General features: G+C 39.5%; 1 protein-coding gene across 1 annotated transcript; it reads right to left on the bottom strand.

The window, feature by feature from the left end:
- Nucleotides 1-429: 429 nt before the first annotated feature.
- Nucleotides 430-21,345, bottom strand: LOC125462157 (coiled-coil domain-containing protein 154-like). The gene is made up of 4 exons (XM_048551779.1): nt 21,244-21,345; nt 20,102-20,210; nt 5,168-5,334; nt 430-780 (listed from the first exon to the last, which is right to left on the bottom strand). Exons 2-4 carry the CDS (start codon nt 20,183-20,185, stop codon nt 699-701), a joined length of 333 nt encoding a protein of 110 aa, XP_048407736.1. The 5' UTR covers nt 20,186-20,210; nt 21,244-21,345; the 3' UTR covers nt 430-698.
- Between the last annotated feature and the right edge of the window lie 1,748 nt (nt 21,346-23,093).

Here is a 23,093-nt window from a genome sequence, read left to right as displayed (position 1 = left end):
AATAAAGATCATTGCATGGAAACTATATTGCAGACACTGGAAGTTTATTCTGATTTAGTAATTAATCACAATTTACCCATATTGAACTGTAAGTAACGTTGATCATTATACCAGCCCCTAATGATCTGTACAGATGCTGTACAGCGAATTTCTACAAGCAAGTTAGAACTATTTTTCATCAATTGATGTATGTCTTTGTCTTTGTAACACATTCATGGAATTTTAAAATCAAGTGTAATCTAAACTATTGTTCTCAGCATTGTTGACAGAATTGACACATTGTCCATGCTTTTGCATTTACTAGTTCAGGTTATTTTAATTTATATTTTCATAATTTTCTTTAAGTTGCTATAGCAAACACTGATCCACTACGTGCATTTTTGTGTGTGAAGCAGGCATCTGCCACTGTGTAACACTTAGGCCTTATAAATAGCTCTTGACATACTCCTCTAATACCTACAATATACTGTTCACTCAAAATAAGCAAAACAGTCACTACATTTTGTATCAGCAGCATGTTTATAATAACAGCAACAATGGCATATTTGACTCCAGTATTATTTGGTCAGGATCTAGTACTGCTTATCAACCTCTTCTTTGAAAATTCTCTAGTGTGCTGTGGAAAAGAAGAATTGATTGGCTTACAGACTCATTTTAAATTTCTTCTGGGTTTTCCCCTTATGATCACTCAATTATCTTTATGGCGATGAATTGTTCCTTTGATCTTTTAACCTCAATTTCTGTATCTTATTTTTCAGATTAGTCTTCCACTGCATCCACCTAAAAGTAGAAACATGAACACAGTTTAATATTTTTTTCTTTTTCTTTATGTCTCTGAACCATGGCTGGTCTGACCCATGCCGTGGGTATGTCCCAGCTGCACTGCGGATGAAACCCCAAGGCTGTTGGCACTAACCTGATCCACCCATCTGACCAACCAGCATCCACCTTTCTATCATTAAGCAGGGAGGCACTACATCGTTGCCAAAGATTTTCTGCCCAACTGCATTAATGTAAGATTTCTTCACAGCAAAAGATGGCAAGTGTGCTTTCAAAATTAAACTTAATTCGTCAAGATTTTGCCTGGGGACGTGATGTCTTAATGGTATTATCTCTAGACTGTTAATCCAGGGACCCAAATAATGTTCTGGGGAATCCAGGATCGAATCCCACAATGGCAGATGGTGGAATTTGAATTCAATAAATATCTAGAATTAAGAGTCTAACCATGACTGTGAATACATCGTCAATGGTCAGAAAAACCCGTCTGGTTCACTAATGTCCTTTAGAGAAGGAAACTGCCATCCTTATTTGGTCTGGCCTACATGTGACTCCAGACCCACAGCAATATGTTGGACTCTGAACTGCCTGCTAGGCAATTAGGCATGGGCAATAAATGCTGCCTGATCAGCGACATCCTCATCCCATGAATGAATAAAGAAAAAAAAACCTTAAGTTTGATTTGGTGTAGCTTCCATTCATCTATTGGTGTAGGAAGGAAGAAAGCAAACTCAAATTATACACAAGGAAGAAAACAGAAAGCAAAATAATCAGAATCCTGAAGTAACACTCCAAATGAGAAATACTTATATGACAAACTAGAATTTTGTCACACTGAATAGATTGACACATTGTAATTTTTGCAGGATTTGGTTTGCAGAATATGATTCCCATTACTTTTCATTATTCTTTCATGGGGTGTGGGTGTCACTGGCAAGGTCAGTATTTGTAATCCATTCCTAATTGCCCTTGAACTAAGTAGCATGCTAGACCATTCTAGAGGGCAGCTAGGAGTCAGTCAATCAGATTACTCTGGATCTGGGCTTACTGGTAGGGCAGATCAAATAAGGATGGCAAGTACCATTCACAGTATTGAAGAGGATAAGTTTTTACAATTGATGGTGATTTCATGACACGATATCTAGCTCTAGCGTTATATACCAGATGTATTCATCACATTGTAAATTCTACCAGTTGCCATAGTGGGATTTGAACCCACAGCATCAATTTTGGCCTCCAGAATACTAGTCCAACATTATTATCACAACACCAACGCCGCCGCATGTGGAGAGCTTTGGTGAAGAGTCACCGGATACAAAATGTTTTCTCCCTCTGCTTTCTCCCACAGATGCTGCCACACCTGCAAAGTTTCACCAGCATTTTCTCCTTTTGTTTCATTTCCCTGTGTGGGATAGTTAAGTTGGTCTTCCCATAGGGAAGCCAAAACAGGACCCTAACTGACCAATTAATGATTATTTAAGGGCCTCATCCTGTTGCCATTAGAAAATCACCAGCAAAAGAAACCAATGGTATAGAGAAAAATTATTGAAAAAACTGATGATGGCCATTTTATGGGGACAGGGTATAGGATGGGGCCTTCCAGATTGAATATCCTATGCCCCTTGAGGAACACGGAGTCTCCAGGGATGACACTTTAGAAAGGCCCTCAACCCTAAGTGAGGCCTGGCTGCTCCCAACAAGCCTGGTGATGGCCATTTTATGGGGACAGGGTATAGGATGGGGCCTTCCAGATTGAATATCCCGTGCCCCTCAAAGGAACGCTGAGTCTCCAGGGATGACCCTTTAGAAAGGCCCTCAACCCTAAGTGAGGCCTGACTGCTCCCAACAAGCCTAACCCTAGTTAGCTGGGTCCTGAGATCTCCTCCCTTCTGGCTGCTTCAAGTCTGCTCAATTGTCAGCAATAACCGTACTTCCAATTGAGCAAATAAGCAAATTGATGCCTTCTGATTGGTCAGTATCTCTTGGAGGAGAAATATTTATTTCAAAAGGGCTGGAAGACCCAACACTAGGCAATTAGCTTTATGATAGCCACACATGTCTCACAGAAATGGCCAAGATGGCAAGACCCCTGACTGTAGTCAATGGACATTGCCACAGGTATGGCTACTAAATTCAGCCCGATATTTTTATCTCATTACATCTTTTAATTTTTCTTCCTCGCCTCAAATCTAGACATTGCTTAATCCTATGCTACACATATTAGGTTAAATTCTGTCCGACCAGCACCAGTTTAATTTTTGGCAAGACTATCACTCTGATTCAAAACCTAGCTCCACTACTTTCAGGATGTGAAACATTCCCTCCTTCACCAGTTCTACAGCTAAGTGCTGGCCCTACTAATATTCTTCTCTTTAACCCATCCATTGTGTGGGTTAACGAGAAAGTCCATACATTATCATTCAAGGTCTTGACTTTAAATCTAATGTGTAACTCTTCAATCTTTCTCACCAAGGCCTGAAACACATTTCTTTCTGTGCATTGATTCCAGTTCAGTCAATATGACCGCTTTACACTCGTGATGTGCTACCTGGAACAGATGTGTAATATTCAGACCTGCCATTCTCAATGGCAATAAGGGCTATCTTCATTATGAAACAAGTCACATAAGGAAATTATTATAGTTGTTAATGAAAAGCAGGGTCAAAGTGGAGGGTTTGAAGGAGTACTTAAAAAAAGAAAAAGAAGCATAGCAATTGAGGGATAAAATTCCAGCATTTAGGGCCTCAATAGATGAAGACATGGCTTCCAAAGTTGAAGCAGTAAAAATCAGGAATGCTGAAAAGCTCAGTATTGGAGGAGGAGTATTCTGAAGATGCAGAATTTAAAGATATTAAAGCAAAAGACAAAGACAAGAATTTTAGAATCAAAAAAATGTCTTAGCTGGGAGACAATGTAGGCCACAAAGCAAATGAGTGATGAATGAATGGAACTTGTTGCAAGTTATGATGCAGCTAGTAAATGGCTGGATGAGTTGAAGTTCACTTAGGTAACAAGTAGGAAGCTGGCCAATCATCTGTCAGAATACTCAAGTCACAAAATCGCTACCGTGCAGAAAGAGGCTATTCAGCCCATCACATCTGCATCAGCTCTCCAAAACTTAGTGCCATGACTTAGTGCCTTTCTCAATCCTTTTCCCTGCAATCTTTCAAGCTGTTTCTAGTCTATAAGATAATTAGTTTGGGGTTTTATCAATGAGCTGAGGTAGGTTTGGAATGAAGTGACGTCAAAGGGATGGAAATAGGCAGTCTAATTCAAACCATGAATCTGTGGTCAGATGCTCATCTTTGGGTCAAATATGATGCCATGTTTATCAACAGTCTGATTCAGACTCGAACAGTTGTCAGCCAAAAAAACTTTGCGAAAAAGACGTGAGGTCAGGGACACTTACTTTGGAAACAAATGCAGCAATACAGGAGCAGGGAAAAATAAAATCATTCGGGTGTTTCATTGGCAACAACTGGATCAATAAGGATATTGATCAGATTAATGCAGTCTCTCTTAGCTAGACAACATTGGAGAAAGTTAATGCGATCAGCCACAGACTTGGCCTGATTTGTTAAGAAATTGTTTGCTCAGTACAAATATCGTTTGTGACTTGAAATGCACTTGCAAATAGATCCCATAATGCTCTAGGTTGTTTTTTGTAAGGAGTTGTTCAGGAAGATGGTCAAGCGAAGCAGTTCTTCCTAGGTGGTCATGAACTGCCATGATTATGGATTTTATTTTCAAAAAATCTGATCTGTTGGGACACTGTTCGGCGCATAAGTTGTAAAGGAAAGAAAATAGCCTTGAAATAGATTCTTTACCTGGTTCACATTAAATAAAAGCAAATACTGCAAAGTCACTTGTGGGAAAGGTCTTCAGTAAGGACAGAAGTTGGTGGACAGTCCAGTGGCTCACAATAAAAGTCACTGTCTAAGTTAAAGCAAGTACATGCAGACAAAAAAAAAGAAAATAGTGCTACATAAAATCAATTTTACTTGAATCATTGAAACAATTAAAGCAAAGCCATCTGCAATCACCATTAGCAAAATGTTCTCAATACTTTGCTCCCTCTAACATGAGCATGAACCAATCCAGTCAATACCAATAATTCCCCCCAAAAAAATACACCATTCAAAAAAAACCTCAAAACATATTTCCTGTGCTCTGAAACAACTGTGATGAACTTTGAACTGTAGGCAGCACTCAGCTTGAAAGATAAACAAGTCAGCTCTCCTGATACAATAACTTCAGCCTTTGCAAACCAACTGCCATGTTACAGTATACATTAGTAAACAGACAGATAATGTCAGATCATGTCTTTACAGTTTTCCTGATAAAAGATACATTTATTTTCTGTTGTTTTTGACAACCTTTCTCATACCTGACGGCTTGATATACGCCCCATCTGTTAATTGCTTTGCTCTCAGCAACATCAAAATCTTTAACAAATTGTTGATTTCTTGGATGCATGTCATTTTCCTGCTCCAGGTTTGCTTTAGACTTTAGTCTGATTAAGTCACTTCTTAGACTTTTAATTGCTCCAATGCACTGAGAAATATATGGAAAAATGGAGAAATTTTAATAAAGAAGGGAATGAATGGAAGAGAACCATGAAAAAGTTAGAAATGGCTAAAAGGGAGGCAAGAGCCAAGAAGCAAGAGAAACGCCGTAAAAGGATAAACACATTATTTATAATTTGTAAATAATCTCCTTACATTTAAATGAAGATTTTAACTGCATCACGAAGAATGCCCAATCTTACCTGTTGTTGGTAATGCATTTAGCGAGTTGGTGACAACATTAGACAACTTCATGTCTTGTCTTTCATAAGATGTAAATAAAAGCATATTTCCATAAGGTGGTAAGACTAGTTACTATTCTACAATGTATTTATGATAGCTTTACCTCACAGATGCATTCTGTTCTTAAAATTTTCACCCTATAAATCGCTTACAATGTTCTGAAGGTAAATTAAGTGAATGGATTGCAAACACAAAATTGTTAGGCACAGACTAAGGCCATTCAACTCATTATGTCTGCACTGGCTCTCTAAATGAGTGTCTGGAATTAATGCCAATCTCCTGATTTTTCACCATACCCTGTACATTATTTCTGTTTAGTTAATCATCCACCCACCCTCTTGACTGCTTTAATTAAACTCACCTCACAGCGCATTCCAGAACCAAACTACTCTGTGAAAAGATTTTTTCCCCACTTTACATTTCCATCTTTTTGTAAATTGCCTTAAATGTTTGCCTGATGTTCTTGACCCTTTCATGAGCAGGAACAATTTTTCCTGTCTGGCTCTGTCCAGTTCCTTCATAATTTTGAAAACTCACTTTAACGATTTACACTCCAAAATTACAGCCTTAACTGAAACTTCTCATCACTGGAGCTATTCTTTAAAATCTCTTCTGCACTCACTCTGAAGTTGTCACATCGTCCCTACAGTGTGGTGCCCAGAATTGGACACAGTGTTCTAGCTGAGGTCGAGCAAGTGTCATGTACAACTTCAGCATCACCTACATGTTCTTGTACTTTACTGTTCATTCATAAAGCCCAGGGTACTGTGTGCCTTATTAACTGCCCTCCACTTGTCCTGCCACTTTCAATGGTCTTTGCACATATACATCCAGGTCTCACTGCTGCTGCACCCCCGTTAGAAATCAAGAACTTAACAAACAGGAGCATGATTGGGTCATTTCGCCCATCAATCCTGCCCTGCCATTCAAACAGATCAGGGCTGACCAGCCCTACCCTCAACTCCTCTTTCTTTCCCCTGTTCATGGAATCATAGAAACCCAGGAGTGTGGAAACAGGCCATTCAGCCCAACAAGTCCACACCAACCTTCTGGACAGCATCCCACCCAGGCCCATCCCCCTAAACCTTCCTTTCCCATGGCTAATGCACTTAATCTACATATCTTTGAAGACTATGGGTAATTTAGCAGAGTCAATCCACCTAACTTGCAGGTCTTTGGATTGTGGGAGGAAACCGGAGCACCTGGCAGAAACCCACAGACATAGGGAGAACGTACAAACTCCACACAGCTGACCAAGGCTGGAATCAAACCCAGGTTCCTGGCACTGTGAGGCAGCAGTGTTAACCACTGAGCCACAGTATCATGTGTAAGGCAGGAGACAGGATGTGAGAAATGATTGGCCAGCCAGCTTAACTTCTGCTATTAGGAAAATGTTACAGCCTATTGTTATAGAGGAACTAGCAGGGAATTTAGGAAAATTTACAACTGTACAGAGTGTTGGTGAGGCTGAATCTAGAACATAACATATAGTTTGGACTGCTGTATTTAAGAAATGATTTATTGGTATTAAAGGCAGTTCAAAAAAGTTTCACCATGCTAATTCCTGGGATGAAACAGATGACTTATCATGAACAGTTAAACAGGTTAGGCCTTTATTTGTCAGAGTTTAGAAGAATGAGGTGAGACTTATTAAAATAAACAAGATTCTGAGTGGTCTTTACAGAATAGATGCTGAAAAACAATGTTTCCACTAATGGGGAAATCTCAAACTAGGGGCATTGTTACAGAATTAGGATACACTCATTTAAAGTGAAGTGCAAAGCAATTTCTTCCCCAAAAAGCCCTGTGAACATCTGGAATTCACTGCTCCTGGGAGTCAGGGAGGGTAGAAATACTTTCAATGGTGAAAGAGAAGGTACAGTTGTTTTTTAATTATCTGGGAGTTGATGGCTAGAATTGTACCCATTATGTTGTATTGTCTGTCCATGTTCTTCCTAATAAAATGCATTACCTCACATTTCTCGACATTATACTTCACCGGCCATAAGGTTCTATACGATCTACCTCACAATGCTTTACAATGCTTCCAAATTTCATATCATCCTTAAGCTCCGAAACTGTCCCCTGCTCACAAGGTCTTGATCATTAATCTATATCAAGAAAAGCAAGCATCCCACATCAACTCCTGGGGAACTCCTCTATAACCCTTACTCTGGCATTGAAAACTATCCGTTTTCCATTACTCTATTTCCTATCCCTCAGCCTATGTTGTATCTTCATTGTCACTGCCCATTTTGTTCCATAAACTATTAATTTCATCACAAGTTTGTTGTGTAACACTGTATCAAACACCTTTTAGGAGTACACCATATTAATAGCATTACCCTCATTGCCCCTTTCCATTATTTCTTAAATAAATACCAGCAAGTTAGTTAAACATGATGTCCCCTTTAGAAATCCAGGCTGGATTTTAATCTGTCTTTTTCCATGCGTCCAATAACTCTATTGCAAAAAATTGTTTCTAGAAGCTTTCGCACCACTGAACTAAGACAGACTGTTCTGCAATTGTTGCACTGATCCTTACAACATTTCTTGAACAAGGGCATGATAGTTGCAACAGAAAACAATCAATGCTGGAGATCACCATGAGTCAGGCAGCATCCATGAAGAAGGACAAGCTAACGTTGAGTCGAGATGATTCTTCATCACAGCTGAAGTGAAGTGTGGAGGGGGCAGCATTTATGTTATAGTTGGGGGCGTTGGGTGGTGGAGTGTAGAGTGCTAGGGGAAAAAAGTTGTTGATCGTTTGGATTAAGTGATCAGAATGTAAGAATGGGGTGAATAACTGCCAGACTGAAAAGAACAGATGCAACAACAAGAACAAAGTTGCTGGATAAACTGAACAGGTTTGGCAGCATCTGTGAAGAAAAAAAAGAAGTTGACATTTCTGATTTGGTGATTCTGTTTTGTCCTTCACAGGTGCTGCCAGACCTGCTGAGCTTTTCTAATAACCTTGTTTTTGTTCCTGATTTACAGCATCCACAATTCTTTCAGTTTTTATTTTGAAGGAAGAGGCAGTCCCTACTGGTGTTGGGGGAGGGGACAGAGGACACGGTGACAGAGAATGTAACAAGCAAAGCTAAACAAAAGGGAAGGAATGGAAATTGGTTCACAGTTTGAAGGTGTTGAACTCGACATTCAAGTCCAGAAGGCTGTAAAGTGCCTAGCCTGAAGATGAGATGTGGTTCCTGCAGTTTGAGCTATGATTCACTGAAATACTGTAGCATGTTGAAAACAGACATGTGGTCATGCTTTCGGGATGCTGTGTTAAAATGACCAGCTATAGGAAGGTCAGGGTCATGATTGTGCACAGACTGGAGGTGTTCTGCGAAGGATGAAACCATGGTTGTCCAATCACTCCTTACCTCCATTCCCCACCAGGACAGTCTGCAAATTCTCAACTTCTTCCTTGACCAGAGGCCTGAACAGTGCCCGAATACTACCACTCTCCTCCACTTGGCTGAAATTGTTCTCTCACTGAACAATTTCTCTTTTAATTAATCTCACTTCTGCCAAGTCAAAAGAGTGGCTATGAGCAGCCACATGGATCCCAGTTATGCCTACCTCTTTATTGGGTATGTGGAACAATCCTTCTTCCAGTCCTACACTGGCCCTCTCCCACAACTTTGTATTCAGTGAATCTATGACTGTTTTGGTGCCACTTCACGCTCCCAAAATTTGTTCATTGGCCTCTAATTTCCACCCCTGTATAATTTTCACATTATCCATTTCCAACATTTTCATTCCTTTCCTTGGCACCTCTGTCTCCGTTTTAGGGACTAAACTATCTACTGCCATCCACTTCAAAGCCACTGACTCCCATAGCTACCTTCATGACAGCTCTTTCCTCCCCATGTCCTGCAAGGACTCCATCTCATTGTCCCTCTTCCTTCATCTATGCCACATCATTTCAGATGAAGCCACATTCTAAAACAGTGCCACTGACATGATTTGCCTCTTCCATTACTATGTTTCCCACCCACTGTGGTTGACAGGGCCTTCAACCACATCCAACCTATCACCCATGCTTCTGCCCTTGCCCTTTGTCATCACTTACAATAGTGTGATTGGGTCACCCTGGTCCCCGTTTTCTATCCCACCAGCCTTCACATTCACAGGATCTTTCTCTGCCATTTCAGACAATTCCAGAAGAACGCCACCACCAAACACATCTCCTCTTCACTCCCTCCATCTGCATTTCACAGGGATTGATCCCTCTGGGACACAGTCTATTCATCGACCCCTAACACCACCCTCCATTCCCAAGCCACAAGGTGCAACACCTGGCCCTCACCTCCCCCCTGCTCACCATCCAAGGGCCTAAACAGTCTTTCCAGGTGAAGCAGCATTTCACCTGTACATTGCCCAATCTTGTGTATTGTATTCACTGCACCCAAAGTGGCCCACTCTACATTGGAGAAACCAAACGCAGACTGGGTGAACACAGTTTGCAGAACACCTCCGGTCTGTGCACAAGCATGAGCCTGACCTTCCAGTGGTTGGTCATTTTAACATAGCATCCTGATCGCATGCCCACATCTCTGTCCTCAGCATGCTGCAGTGTTTCAGTGAATCACAATGCAAACTGCAGGAACAACATCTCATCTTCAGGCTAGGCACTTTACAGCTTTCTGGACTTGAATATTGAGTTCAACACCTTCAAACTGTGAACAAATTCCCATTCCCTCCCTTTCTGAGGAAGGGTCACCGGACTCAAAACAATAACTGTTTTTGCATTCAGCAATGCTGCCTGACCTGCTGAGCTTTTCCAGCAACTTTTCTTTTGTTCCAATTCCTTCCCTTTCTTTTAGCTTTACTTGTTACATTCTCTGCCACTATGTCCTTTCTCACCTCCCCTAACCCCAGTGGGGCTGTATGTTCTTAAGAGTCTGGCGGTTAGACACGCCATTGTTCTGCCATTCTCATATTCTGATCATCTAACCTGAACTATCAACACCTTTTCTCCCCTAGCACTCCCCACCCCACCACATCTCTCCAATTGTGGCATAAACACTGCCTCCTCCACACTTCACCTAGACTCTGTTAAAGTCATCTAGACTCGAAACGTTAGCTTGCTCTTTCTCCGTGGATGCTGCCTGACCCATAGTAATCTCCAGCATTGGCTGCTTTCAGCACAGATTCCAATTTCTGCAGTAATTTACTCCTATCTGATATTTGCAATGTTTCAATCATCTGACACCTCCCTGATTCCACACAAGACTGAAAGATTATGATTGGTGCTCCAACAACTTCCACTCTGACTTTCTTCAATATCCTGCGTTGCCTCTCATCCAGTACTTGTGCCTTGTCAACATTAAGTATAATAAACTACCTATCACTTCTTTTTCTATTTTGAACCCTTCTATTGTCAGAGTTTCCTCATCTGTCACAACGGCATTGGTAGCACCCACCATCTTCATAAAGGCAGATGTAAAGTCTTCATTTACAACTTCAGCCATGACCCTGTCTCTTTGTGTAAGTCACCTTTATGGTCCTTAACCAACCCAACTCCCACTTTCACCAATCTTTTCCTATTATTGTTCTGGTAGAAGACTTTGGGATTTCCCTTCATGTTGGCTGCCAGTCTTTTATCATAATTACTCTTTGTTTTCTAATCTCTTTTTCCACACTGATCTGTATTTTCTGTATTTCTCTCGAGTCTGAATTTTATTTTCTACCCAATACCTCTCATACGCACACTTTCTTTTTTTCCAGCTTCTATCTCCTTTTTCATCTACAGAGTTCTGGATTAGTCTATCGTTTTATAGAAAATATATTTCGACTGTACCTGAACCACCTTGTCTTTAAAGGTAACACATTTTCCAGTTACGGTTTTCCCCATTAAATTTTCATTCCAGTCTATTCAGCCAAGCTCCATTCTTGCCCCAATGAAGTCAGCACTATGCCAATTTTCTGACTTTGGATTGATCATTATCATTCTCATTCTCTACGATTTCCATCTTTCCTAGCTTTTCTGACCACCCTCTACCAGGAATAGTTAACATGCCATCTTACTCTTCCTTCAGCCACTCCTCTCATCACCACAACATCATAGTTCCGCACAGCAATCTGTACCTGCAATTCCCCGAAACTACGTACTATTCTCCAAGCCTTCACATACAACCCTGATTTGGGACTTCATTACATTCTCCCTCGCTCCTTCTTCACTTTCTATTTTAATGCTATCTGCCTCTTGAATTATTTTGTGAGTCTTACTATTCTTGTTTAATATCCTTGGTTATCACAGCCCTGTGAACCTGCGAAGTTCATTTAAAGCCACTCCCTAACAACACGAGCAATACACCCCATCAAGAACTCAGTCCCAAATCTCTTCACCAAGCTGGCTTGCACAGGTGTCATCTTCCATGTAGCCCTCACTCATTCACCAGCTTTCCAGCCACACAGTTGTCTGCCTTATCCTTCTACTTCTGTATTCACTTGAACATTGCAGACTCTAATCCAGAGATTACGATATGCGAGATCCTGCTAATAATTTCCTACTATCTTGCAAAATTCTGGCTGTAACGTCACATCATCCTTTCTACCCAAGTCATTGGTACCAATGCAAACCGCAACCTCTGGCTATTCACCCTCCTCCAGATGAATGTCCTGCAGCTGCTCTGTGACATCTTTTATCCAGGCCCAGGGAGACAATGTACCATCCTAGAATCACATGCCACAGGAATATTTGTGCACTCCCTAACTAATGCATGCCCTGTTGCTATTATGCTTCCTTTATTCTTCCTCACCTGTAGTGCCAAGCCTTTCGTGGTGCCTTAAACATGGCTCTGACTGCACTCTTGAGAAACCAGCACCCTCATCAGTTTCCAAAGTGAGAAAACAATTTGTGAGCAGGACACCAGGGGACTCCTGCACTACCTGCCTGTTGTCTTTGCAGTCACATACATTAATGTTCTGCCTTTGCCACCTTAGGTTGCAGTGTGACTATCCCTCTGAACATGCTATCCACATAGTTCTCAGCATTGCGAATGCACCATGGCGACTCCAACTACCACTCAAGCCCTGAAGCTCAAGTTCCTGCAGCTGGGCCATGTGCAGGTGTTGGGGAGCCCCACAAAGCTGCCAGCTAACTCAATGCAACATGTTTTGAGGCATTATAATTAGAGCATTTTACCTCTAATAATCAGCACAAAAGCTGTGCAAAACTCACTGGAGTCAATCACACAAGCAGGAATGAATACAATGTACAAAATAAGAGAACAGAACAGCGCAGTACAGGAATAGGTCCTTCAGCCCATTGTGCTGACCAACTGAGCAGGCATGCAGGGGTGCCTTTAACGAGTGATAGTAAAAAGCTTGTGTCCAGCCTCAAAGAAAGTATTGTGCTTACAGGATTTGAAGATCATCTCAAATTTTCTGGACATACTTTCACCTGCTTTGGAGTTTACTCATCTCAATCTCACTTTCAGCGCAGCTGTGAGCAACTGCTGCAACTTGACAATCTCATGAGTTGCCATTGGAGCAGCCCCATGAGCTGACTTAGCTCCAGCTATTTGCTGTTCAACAGGATGGAGGGAATGGGCACAGCTCCAGCTTAAAAGTAGACAGTACCCGCAGAAGAATATCCTTCAAATGACAGAGTAACAATGGCGCATAAGAAGTGTCAGGCTTTCGTCGTTAGTCATTATGGACTTTGACAATCTCCTGGAACAAGATCACTTCCAAAAGAGATGAGGTAGGCACACATCGCCATGGCCATTGAGGTCGCCTAATTTATGTTCAGCTCCTTCCAGGAATCTGTTGGTGACAGCTACAGGATTTCACTGTTTGCTGCCATGAGTGTACTTCCTCAGTGACTGATGCCATAACAACCTGGGCTGCCACACAGATCCACTTTGCCACAGACAGGACCAACTACAAAGAATTATGAATGGATTCCTGCAGAAAATCAAGATGCCTCCATATCAAACTCCAGTTTTCATTCATCACAAGCAGCTCCACTCCTGTGTTCTGGTAGAACGTGACCAGTGAAAGGTGCTTGTGCGTATCTGCACAAAAGTTTGCATAATTCAGTTATTCTTCTGCAGTCACATCTCCTGCAGATTTGTACAACCCTACAGAGCCTCAATGACTGGCCTTGTGCAGATAACAGCTACCCCATTGACCACTGGAGAATGGAGTGGATGTAAATAAATCAGCCACAATCCGGAAAGGCACAGCAGTCACAAATAGGCTTTCTCTTACATTTGTTCATTATTGGAAATGTAAGTTAAAACAAGAGTCACAGGATCACATAAGGCATAACAGAGCCAGCCACTGGACTGTTCAAGATTCACTTCAGGTCCATCCAAAAGATCAAGCTCACACAGGTTTGTTCCAGAAAGGTTACCCAGAATAGTTTCTTTCTGTTCCTTTCACAACATCACACTGCAGAGATAAATTAAGCTACAGACCTATTAGCATTCCTCCAAGGAAGAACAAGAAGTGGAATCATCCACTTTTCATGGCTCCCAGAAAATTCTACAACCACTTTACAAAATCCAAGGACAGATGGGTAAGGCAACGGCACATTGTAAGCAGAAATTCTGTGGTTCTACAATTGTTTGCCTAACACAATCAATTCAACAGTTAACAATTCAACCATCATATTTTTAACTCATTCTTCTTCATGAAATCTGATCATTCCATTCACCTAAAGGCTACTATCCAGGGAAAGTAGGATATGAGAATGCTGACTCTTGTTCAGTGAAATAAGTATGAATATAACAGCATAAAATTGCTATGCAAACCTGACTGACTCCTTTTATGCAAATAAAAGTATTTTTCATTGCTTTTCCACTACCTTATGTGATAGAATCACTGTGGCTTTAGCAGAGTTGGAAGCAGGAAATGAAATCATCAACTTTGAAGGAGCTCAGGGGAATCAAAAATGTGAATTAACATGGGGAAAGGGCTTAAAATTTGTTTAGTGTAAAACATGACATCACAATTAACCGTGACAACAATTCAACAAGCGATAGTTAAATACCAGGTGAAGGTGTGATGTCTGATGTTGTCACCAAATTATCCTTACAGCTCTATCACCAAATATTAGTGGTTATGGCCCTTCCGATCTCTGCATTCTCCTTTAATGCAAATGGGATGGGCAAATCTACAGATCCAGCCCTTCTTCTCTGCCTATCCTTGGAATGGTGCACTCTCTTCAACAGCAATGACAAAAAAGAAAAATTAGGAACAGGAACATAGAATCCCTACAGTGCAGGCAGAGGCCATTCAGTTCACTCAGCACAAACATCCAAAGAAAATCCTATCCAGAACTCCCCCATCCCTGTAACTCTGCACATCTCCATGGGACAATTTAGCATAGCCAATCCAGCTAACCTGCTCATATTTGGACTGTGGGAGGAAATTGGAGGAAAATCTGTCTTTCCTTATCTGATATTGTAATTAAATCTTCCTGGAAGAGTAGCTAGGTGGCTGGGCCCCACGCAGCTGCAGCTAACAGCCTCTGTAACTTCTGGTTGCGCTCGTTTGACTAACTGGTCTCTTCCCCCTGTCGTGAGGAAAGGACATCTCAGCTTCCACCCCTCACTGCCTCCGACATATGGGCAGGCTATGGAAGAGTCAGAGAACTGTGTCAGCTTTCCTTTATCATTCGTCCATTTCCTAGACTCCAAAGCCTTCCTGAGCATGTTTTTCAGCCACCATTCTGACCCGTGCAATATTCCTTTAAAGTTGAGATCTTTCCTTGACAGAGCGCAGTTGGTTATCACATTCACAGCCTCCGATCAGTGGGGAAATAGAAGCAGAATAACTTGGCTGCACTAAAGATCCACTGACAGAACAAGTGGTTTCTTGCCATAATACCAGTGTCCATGTATTCAAGCCTGCTAAGATTAAATTCCCACATCAAAACTAAACATTGATTCACATAATATACAGGTAAAACACAGAACTTGGTTCTTGGTAAACATGGAAATGATTTTTTTAAACAACCAAACCTTAAATATTTTAATTTAAATTCAAATTTCTCTTAACATTTAAACAGTACCACTGTTTCTAGGAAACATTCAAGAATGATATTGGAAAGGGAAATAGATTTCATTGAGAAATTCAATGAGTGAACAAGTTATCAATATTGAACATCTTCCAAGAAATATATGTGTAGAGTGATTTATAGAGATTGAGTTTTCAATCTTTTGCACATACGAATTAAACACTATACTTCATTTGCAAGCTAACAACTTTTCAGAGATTTTACAAATTATACATCAATTTAAAGAGGTTTATTATTTTACATAGCCATTCTTATTGACACCTTATTGATTTCCAACTGTTAATGTAAATGTAAATGTGCTGGTGGAGAGACCAACCTAGGTCTGTGAATTTGAGCAAGTGGAACATTTCATGGTAATAGGATACAAGTCCCAGTGACTGGCAAGATGTCAGGAACAACCAGCAGGCATATGAGTAAATGTCCCCAAGGTCCTTCCAGTCAACAGCGGGAGCTACAGTGGTTAGAAAACAGCACACAATTTGAAATACATCAATAATTAAGTAGCAAAGGGAAAAGTTGTCATTCAGAAAATAAAATGCTCAGGTCTTTTCAGGAGTAGCAATCATTGTTCAAATGCTATTTCCGATGTTTTTGTACCCCTGGCAGAAGTTCAAACTTCCTGGATAATTTCCACAAGGTCCATGTATCAGTACTTCTGCAGGGCCCTAAGATGCCTTATTGGGTCACATGTGCAGTCTCCAACAGTCCATAAACCAGAAGGTCTGGACCAATTTACAAGACACTGCAAAGCTTTCCAGGCTTTGAGAAGCGACAGCAATTTGGCCCACCAATCCAATCAATTTCACAGGTCATGTATAATTTGTTCAATCATTGGTAGGATGAATGGGGGAATGAATTTCCTCAGGCCTTTACCCCATTCTGCCACCACGAGTTTAGTTCAGTTAAGTCCAGTTATTACGCAAGGATCCAATATCTGCCAGAGGTACAGTGCTGAAGTGGAATAACTGGAGGAATTAACTGTATTCATGATGGTCAAAATTAATTGCGGTTTCACTTACGCATGTACTGAGTAGTTTCATTGGGTCCTTGTAATTCAATGGTAGTGTCCCTGCATACAGGGCAGAACGTTTGGGTTCAAGTCTCACCTGCCCCAGAGCTGCGTCAACAACATGTCTTAACAGGTTGATTAGAAAGTACTTTACAAATAGAAGCTGACTGAAAGATTGGGATTTTATATTGAAACTGCATGGAATGCAGTGTGTCTCTTTAAATAAAAGCTCGCAAGTCAGTAAAGACTAGGCTCCAGTGTTCTATACTTCATCATTTGGCTGTCTGCGAGATGATAATTTAATCTTCGGAATTAAACGAACTAATCCAAGACAAACACTCACTTAAGAAAAATCAAAAAGAAATATTTACGTAAAATGCCTCCCTGACCTTAAATAAATTCAACATTATTTAACCTTATGAACTTGCCTTCTGCAAGTAAAAACAGTCAGAATTTCAGAACCAAATGAACCATTGTCTGTGTCAGTTCTTTCTTTAAACAAGAGTCACATTCTGGATCAATGTTGCTCAATTTAGCAACTGCATTTTTTAAAATTAAATATTTTAGAACAGCAATCATGTTGTTTTAATATGAAAAAAATTTTGAAGTAAATATATTAATTACATGCAACTACAATTTTAAGTAACTTTCCATTCTAAATTTATTATAAATATTAAATTGCATTCATTTTACATAACATTGAGAAAATTTGTGATTCCGAAGAATTAAGAAAAGTCATGACTTATTATAATTTATAACACAGCTTTAATTTGACCACACAAGCTTTTGATATAGCAGCTGACACTTTGACGTCACATTGCTTGAAGTTAATGTTTAAGCAATTTTAATTGTTCAGTTTTAACACCTTGCAGATTAGCTGCATACTTAGGGTCTCTTAGAACTCTATTAGGTTAATACTGCAGAAAAGCTATCAGTTAGACCATTGCCAGTTGTCTCTCTAAGAGGTTTTGCTAAGTTTTAAGAATCTCACAAGGTGCAATGCACATTTCAATTGTCATGTTGACTTCCATTTAAAGTTTGTTTTAAAGCTTAAGATAACGTTTTACCCGAGATAAACTGATTCTGTTTTTCTTTGTGTGGTTCAACCTCAGTGCAATGTCTCATGCATTTGTTCACTAACAATTGTTTCTGGGCTAATGAGGGATATAAATGCATTCTTCAAATTTTGACTGGTGTTTTATTTAGAATAGCTTTCAAAAGGCACAAGCAGAGATGGATCTGTCAAGTTTATAAACTATAATACCATCAAAATTATTGCTTCTAAAAATGTAATATACGTTTAAGATTCCCTAGTGACTGGATTTTGTGCTGTGGGTTCTGCACTATTTATTGCATACAGTATATTAAAAAACAGACCGTATTGAATTACTGAAGATACTTGCACTCATTAACTTAAAACCTAAACACTAGTTAAACTAGAAATTTTACTCTTACTTTAAAAGCACCCTGTAACACTCATCATTTTTCTCCACCTGCAGTTCCATTGGTAATCTCCATTACCTCAACTAATCTGTGCAGTCGTTATGTGTGAACAAAATAATGACTGTGGACAGGATATATGACTTTACATTTTTTAAGAGGACTAAAATTTGAGTTGTCCTCATCTAATATTCAGATGTATGGACTTGCAACTAAAAGTCAATATATCCTATTTTTTTCAAATGTAATTTGACCATATCTTACAATGCTCCTGAAAGAATGAACTTTAAAAAGTACAAATGGATGGTGTCAAGTATAACATATAAAAGGTTTGTTTAAATCCTGAAGATCAAGAAATAAACCATGGAGTATTTCCCATTGATTTGAACAAAATCCATTAGCGTGTAGCTCAAAGACAAACACAATAGTTTTGAAATAGTATATTTTAAAAAGAAAATCAATGCTGTAACATTCAAATTGCATTGCAATTCAATGTTTTGTATTTTGCCTGTCTGACTAAACTTCACCCAAGTTCATTAAAGTCATCATACTCCCAGATGACCATAGGACTGCTCTCTTGTCAGAGAAGGATGACTGAAGGTCACCATGCCTCTGGCAAAGAGCATGGTTGAGAAGTTGGGACCTTCACGGTGATCTGAGCCAGTACAGAAATTGAACCCAAACTGTTGGTGTCACTCTGCATCACATCCAGCTAACAGACCCCCAAGGTCAGTAAACCTGTTCCAAAGTATCATAGTGTCATAGAGTGATAGCGTCAATGAGACATACAGCATGGAAACAGACCCTTCAGTCCAACCTGACCGTGCCAACCAGATGTCCTAGACAAATTTCGTCCCATTCCCCAGCATTTGGCCCATTTACCCATCCAGGTGCATTTTAAATGTTGTAATTGTACCAGTTTCCACCACTTCCTCTAGCAGCTCATTCCATACTCGCACCACCTTCTGCATGAAAAAGTTGCCCCTTAGTTCATTTTATATCTTTCCCTTTTCACCTTAAGCCTATGTCCTCTAGTTTTGGACTTCCCCACCCTGGGGAAAAGACCTCGTCCACATACCTTATCCATGCACCTCATGATTTTACCTGCTACAATTTTAATAGCGCACTTGCAGGCACAACATAACTACATATGAAGTTTTATGTCAAAGCATGTAAAGCTTGATAGTTATGTGACTTTACAGTGCCTTGTTACACTATTTACTTCCCACCATCGAGAAATACAAATAGCATGCGAGCAGTTTCATAGGCTCTGCTTGTGAACATCTGAAACTCAGTGAGCTTTTCCATGTCAGTAGAAACCCAGCTGTTAAATCTTTGGGGAAACTATAATTTGCATTGTTGTACTGGCTCAAGTGAGAAGCTAAGTTAATTATATTATTCATATTAAATTATTATGTTATTAAATTAGCCATATTTATATCTGAAACAACTGTGCAACATTATCTTTCTTTGTAAAGTATGTAATGTCTTTCAGAAAGGCAAAGAATCTTACAAATGTCTCAAGAAATTGTAACAGAACATCATAATCTTAAAGACTGATCTTACTTTTATCTCTCAAAATACCTTTTACCCTACTTACTTTTAACTTTCACATACTTTCTTTTTAAGCTAGTAACATTACAAAAGTTACCTGAATCATTACAGCAGTAGTTTCACCATAAACTTTGTCTTGGACAAAAATAAAGCCTTGCTGCTGATTCTTTTAACGATTTAAGCATTCATAAATCAAAAGGGAGCTAAATGAGCTTTACAAATTTGTAGCTGACTCTGAGAACATGCCTGGTGTGGTCATGACATATTGCACACCTTCTGTCACTGTGATTCTGGACTGCTTCTATCATAAAAAGATCTGCATAGTATTTACTGTTATAGAAAAACATTGTGCTAAATAATATTTTCAAAAGCACAATAAATTTAAACCAATTTAAAAGCAAATTATAATTAATTCTAAATTGGGTCTATGACAGTTTAAACAAAACACATGTAATTAGATGTTGAACTTACAACCATCAAATTTTCTTTGATCTCTGCAATTTCTCCAGGAGTCTCCTCCTTAATTCGATAGAAATCAGCAAACAAAGTTCCCATGATCCGGCACACTGACTCAATATCCCTAAGTATGCAAGCATTAACATTTTCTACTCTGTTCATTTTATGTTGTAGAGATACTGGAATTAATCTGTCCAATAAAACATTATGCACTTTCCAATAAAATGCACAAAATTATCTAATTTAACAGGTTTACCTTAAAGTTCTTAACAATCCATTAGAAAAAAAAGTAAAGATAGCCACATTTTTATTTAGATCACTGCAAGGTTTTCAAATTCAAAATATACACATGCGATTTTTTTTAGAAATGACCTGAAATAACATTAAGAACAATGAAATAAAATGTTTCAGAGTCTTTGTGCTGACAGTATAAAAACTTGAATGCCAAATATAAATTAAAGTGTGATTTTGACAAAGATTGAAGCAGACAGGTGATAAAATGCAGAGAGGTGATCACATTAAACTCCTTATATAAACATCTGCTTCAAGATAACTGTGACTGCAGTTGATCGAGGAGAAATGTGACCCTTCCCATATTTACAAGAAATCTGTTACTACAAAATTTTTATCTCAGTTCTGTGCAATGAACTTTTACTGTCTGAACAATACAATTTCACAAGCTTTACTTTTACAAAATTGATTTTAAAATTGCTATCTTTAAGATTTTGCATTCAATGCAATCTGTTAAAATTAATTTTATGTAAATAGTGAAGGAAGAATTGCATGAAAAACAAAGAATAAAAAAACTGCATTCAGTATTATTATGCAAGTTTGCAGATCATAGCAACAAATTTCCAACTTCTAGCAAAATCAATGCCCTGCACAACTGTACTGGATTAATGAAAGTACTCTTCTGCATTTACACTAATAATTAAATAAGATAATGAACTCTTAGAAAGAACTTCTCTTAAAAGAAGCAAACCTTTATAATTTAAATCCAACAATATTAAAAGTAGAAATTTAAGAAATGCTGGAAATAAATAATAGAAATGGATACCTGTCTACAATACTTTGTTCAATTAATGCATTGGTGAAAAATTGAGTTTAGACTAAAATAAAATGATAGCCACAAAGAAAGACGTCCTCTTGTTGCTTACCATGTACCAACCACTCTCAGTTGAAGAATAAATACTGCTCCATGTTCAAACAGCACTTTGAGAAAGCACTAAAGGTGGCAAGGGTGCAGATTATGCTTTGGCTGGGTGACTTCAATATTCATCAAGGCTCGGCAGCACAAGTTCAGACCAAATTAATTGACCTAGCTGCTGGAGTAGGTCTGGGACAGGTGGTGAGGAAACCAGTAACAGGGAAAAAGATACTTGACCTCATTTTCAACGGTCTGCCTGCCACAGATATATCTGTTCATGACAGTATTGTTAAGAGTGACCATTACAAAGAAAAGGTATTGCTCCCCAGCTTGCCTGAATTTTAATCACAACACAGACGTATGCTCAGGGCTGAATATTAGTATGGGAGCAATGTGGTTTATTGAAACGGAAAGCAAATGGAAGGTTGAAATCATTCCTACAGACAAGGCAGAGATGTTCTGCACAGTGGTCACCTAGTCTGTGCTTGGCCTTGCCAATGTAAAGGAAACAGTATTGTGAGCAGCAAGTTCAGTGGACAAGATTAAAAGTAGAATGAGCGAAACGTAGCTCCACTTGAAAGGCGTGCTTAGGATTTTGGATGGTGAAAAGAAAAGAAGTGAATGAACAAAGTGTTACACTTTATGATTGCATGGAAGGTACATCGGGGAGTGAGGAAGTGTTAGGAGGGATAGAGGAATGGATGAGGGCTTCATGGAACGCTGACAGTGGAGGGAAGGAAAGGGAAGATATAATTGGTGGTGACATCCTGCTGGAGGTAGGTGTAATATAACACTATCAGGAAAGACTGAACAGGAAGAAATATTGAGGGTGGCCTAATGTAGGTCTTCCAGATTTTAAAGAGTTAGGTGAAAGAGAAGGAAAAATGATTTTTCTGATTCCACTAAGACCAGAGCCAGATACCATCAATACAAGATACCTTTAATAAATAAGGAATTCAGAAGAAACCTATTGTTATAGAGTGCTTAGAATCCGAACTCATTACCTCAGGAGGTAGTTCAAATGATTGGCACTGATGTAGTTAAGGTGAAATTAGAGTTGCATTTTAAATGGGGGAAAAGAAAAATTTTCATCACCTGCTTGGAAAGAAAGTCAGTCAGTACCTTACCCACAATAGAAACATACTGCCCCAAGCTCTTGCCACACCCCAGCCACAAGGCACTGTGAGTGAGATAAATTAGTCAACAATGGGACTTCTGCCCCTCGGTGAGAAGATTTCTCGCACTCAGGAGTTGCCAGAAAATCTGACGGCCATGTCGCTCTCAAACTCCTGGCAGCGCCAGGTCTCAGTAGTGGATGCCAAAGGGAATCCAAAAAAAAGCTCAATAAAGGTAATATCTTTTTAGGAAGCAATGTCCTAGGTTTTTAGATGGAGAAGGTTCTGAAAGCCCATGAAGTAGGGTAGAAGAGGTTGGGGAATGGGACAGGTTCTGGCAGTCAGGTGGCATAGAAAGAAGTGCAGAAGGGTTTAACATCTTGAGGGATGGGCTCTTGGTGTGTGCAGGATAATTTTGAAATAAGGTGACTCTTCTTCCTATTTCGTTTTCATGTGGGCCATTGAAAAAAATGTCCCCACACCAAAACTATTTGACTTGGACAGTGTGTTACTCAGATCAACATCCTTGTTAATGTCTCAAAGACCCTTAAATATTTAATTAAATAGGGCAGATAAATTACCAATCTGACTGCCCCACTTAGTATAACCAGGTAAGCTCAAGAGTGTAAGGTAATATAGTGGTACAGTCATCAATTTTATATCTCCCCATCCCCTGCCAAAGCACACCCCGCTTATATCAGCACATAAACATTTAGCCCGTGAGGATGAAAAAGAAAGCAGGATA

This window comes from Stegostoma tigrinum, chromosome 23 (genome assembly GCF_030684315.1).
Source record: "Stegostoma tigrinum isolate sSteTig4 chromosome 23, sSteTig4.hap1, whole genome shotgun sequence".
NCBI lineage: Eukaryota > Metazoa > Chordata > Chondrichthyes > Orectolobiformes > Stegostomatidae > Stegostoma > Stegostoma tigrinum.
Note: the sequence above shows the minus strand (reverse complement) of the source record. Positions and strands in the feature narration are given on the sequence as shown.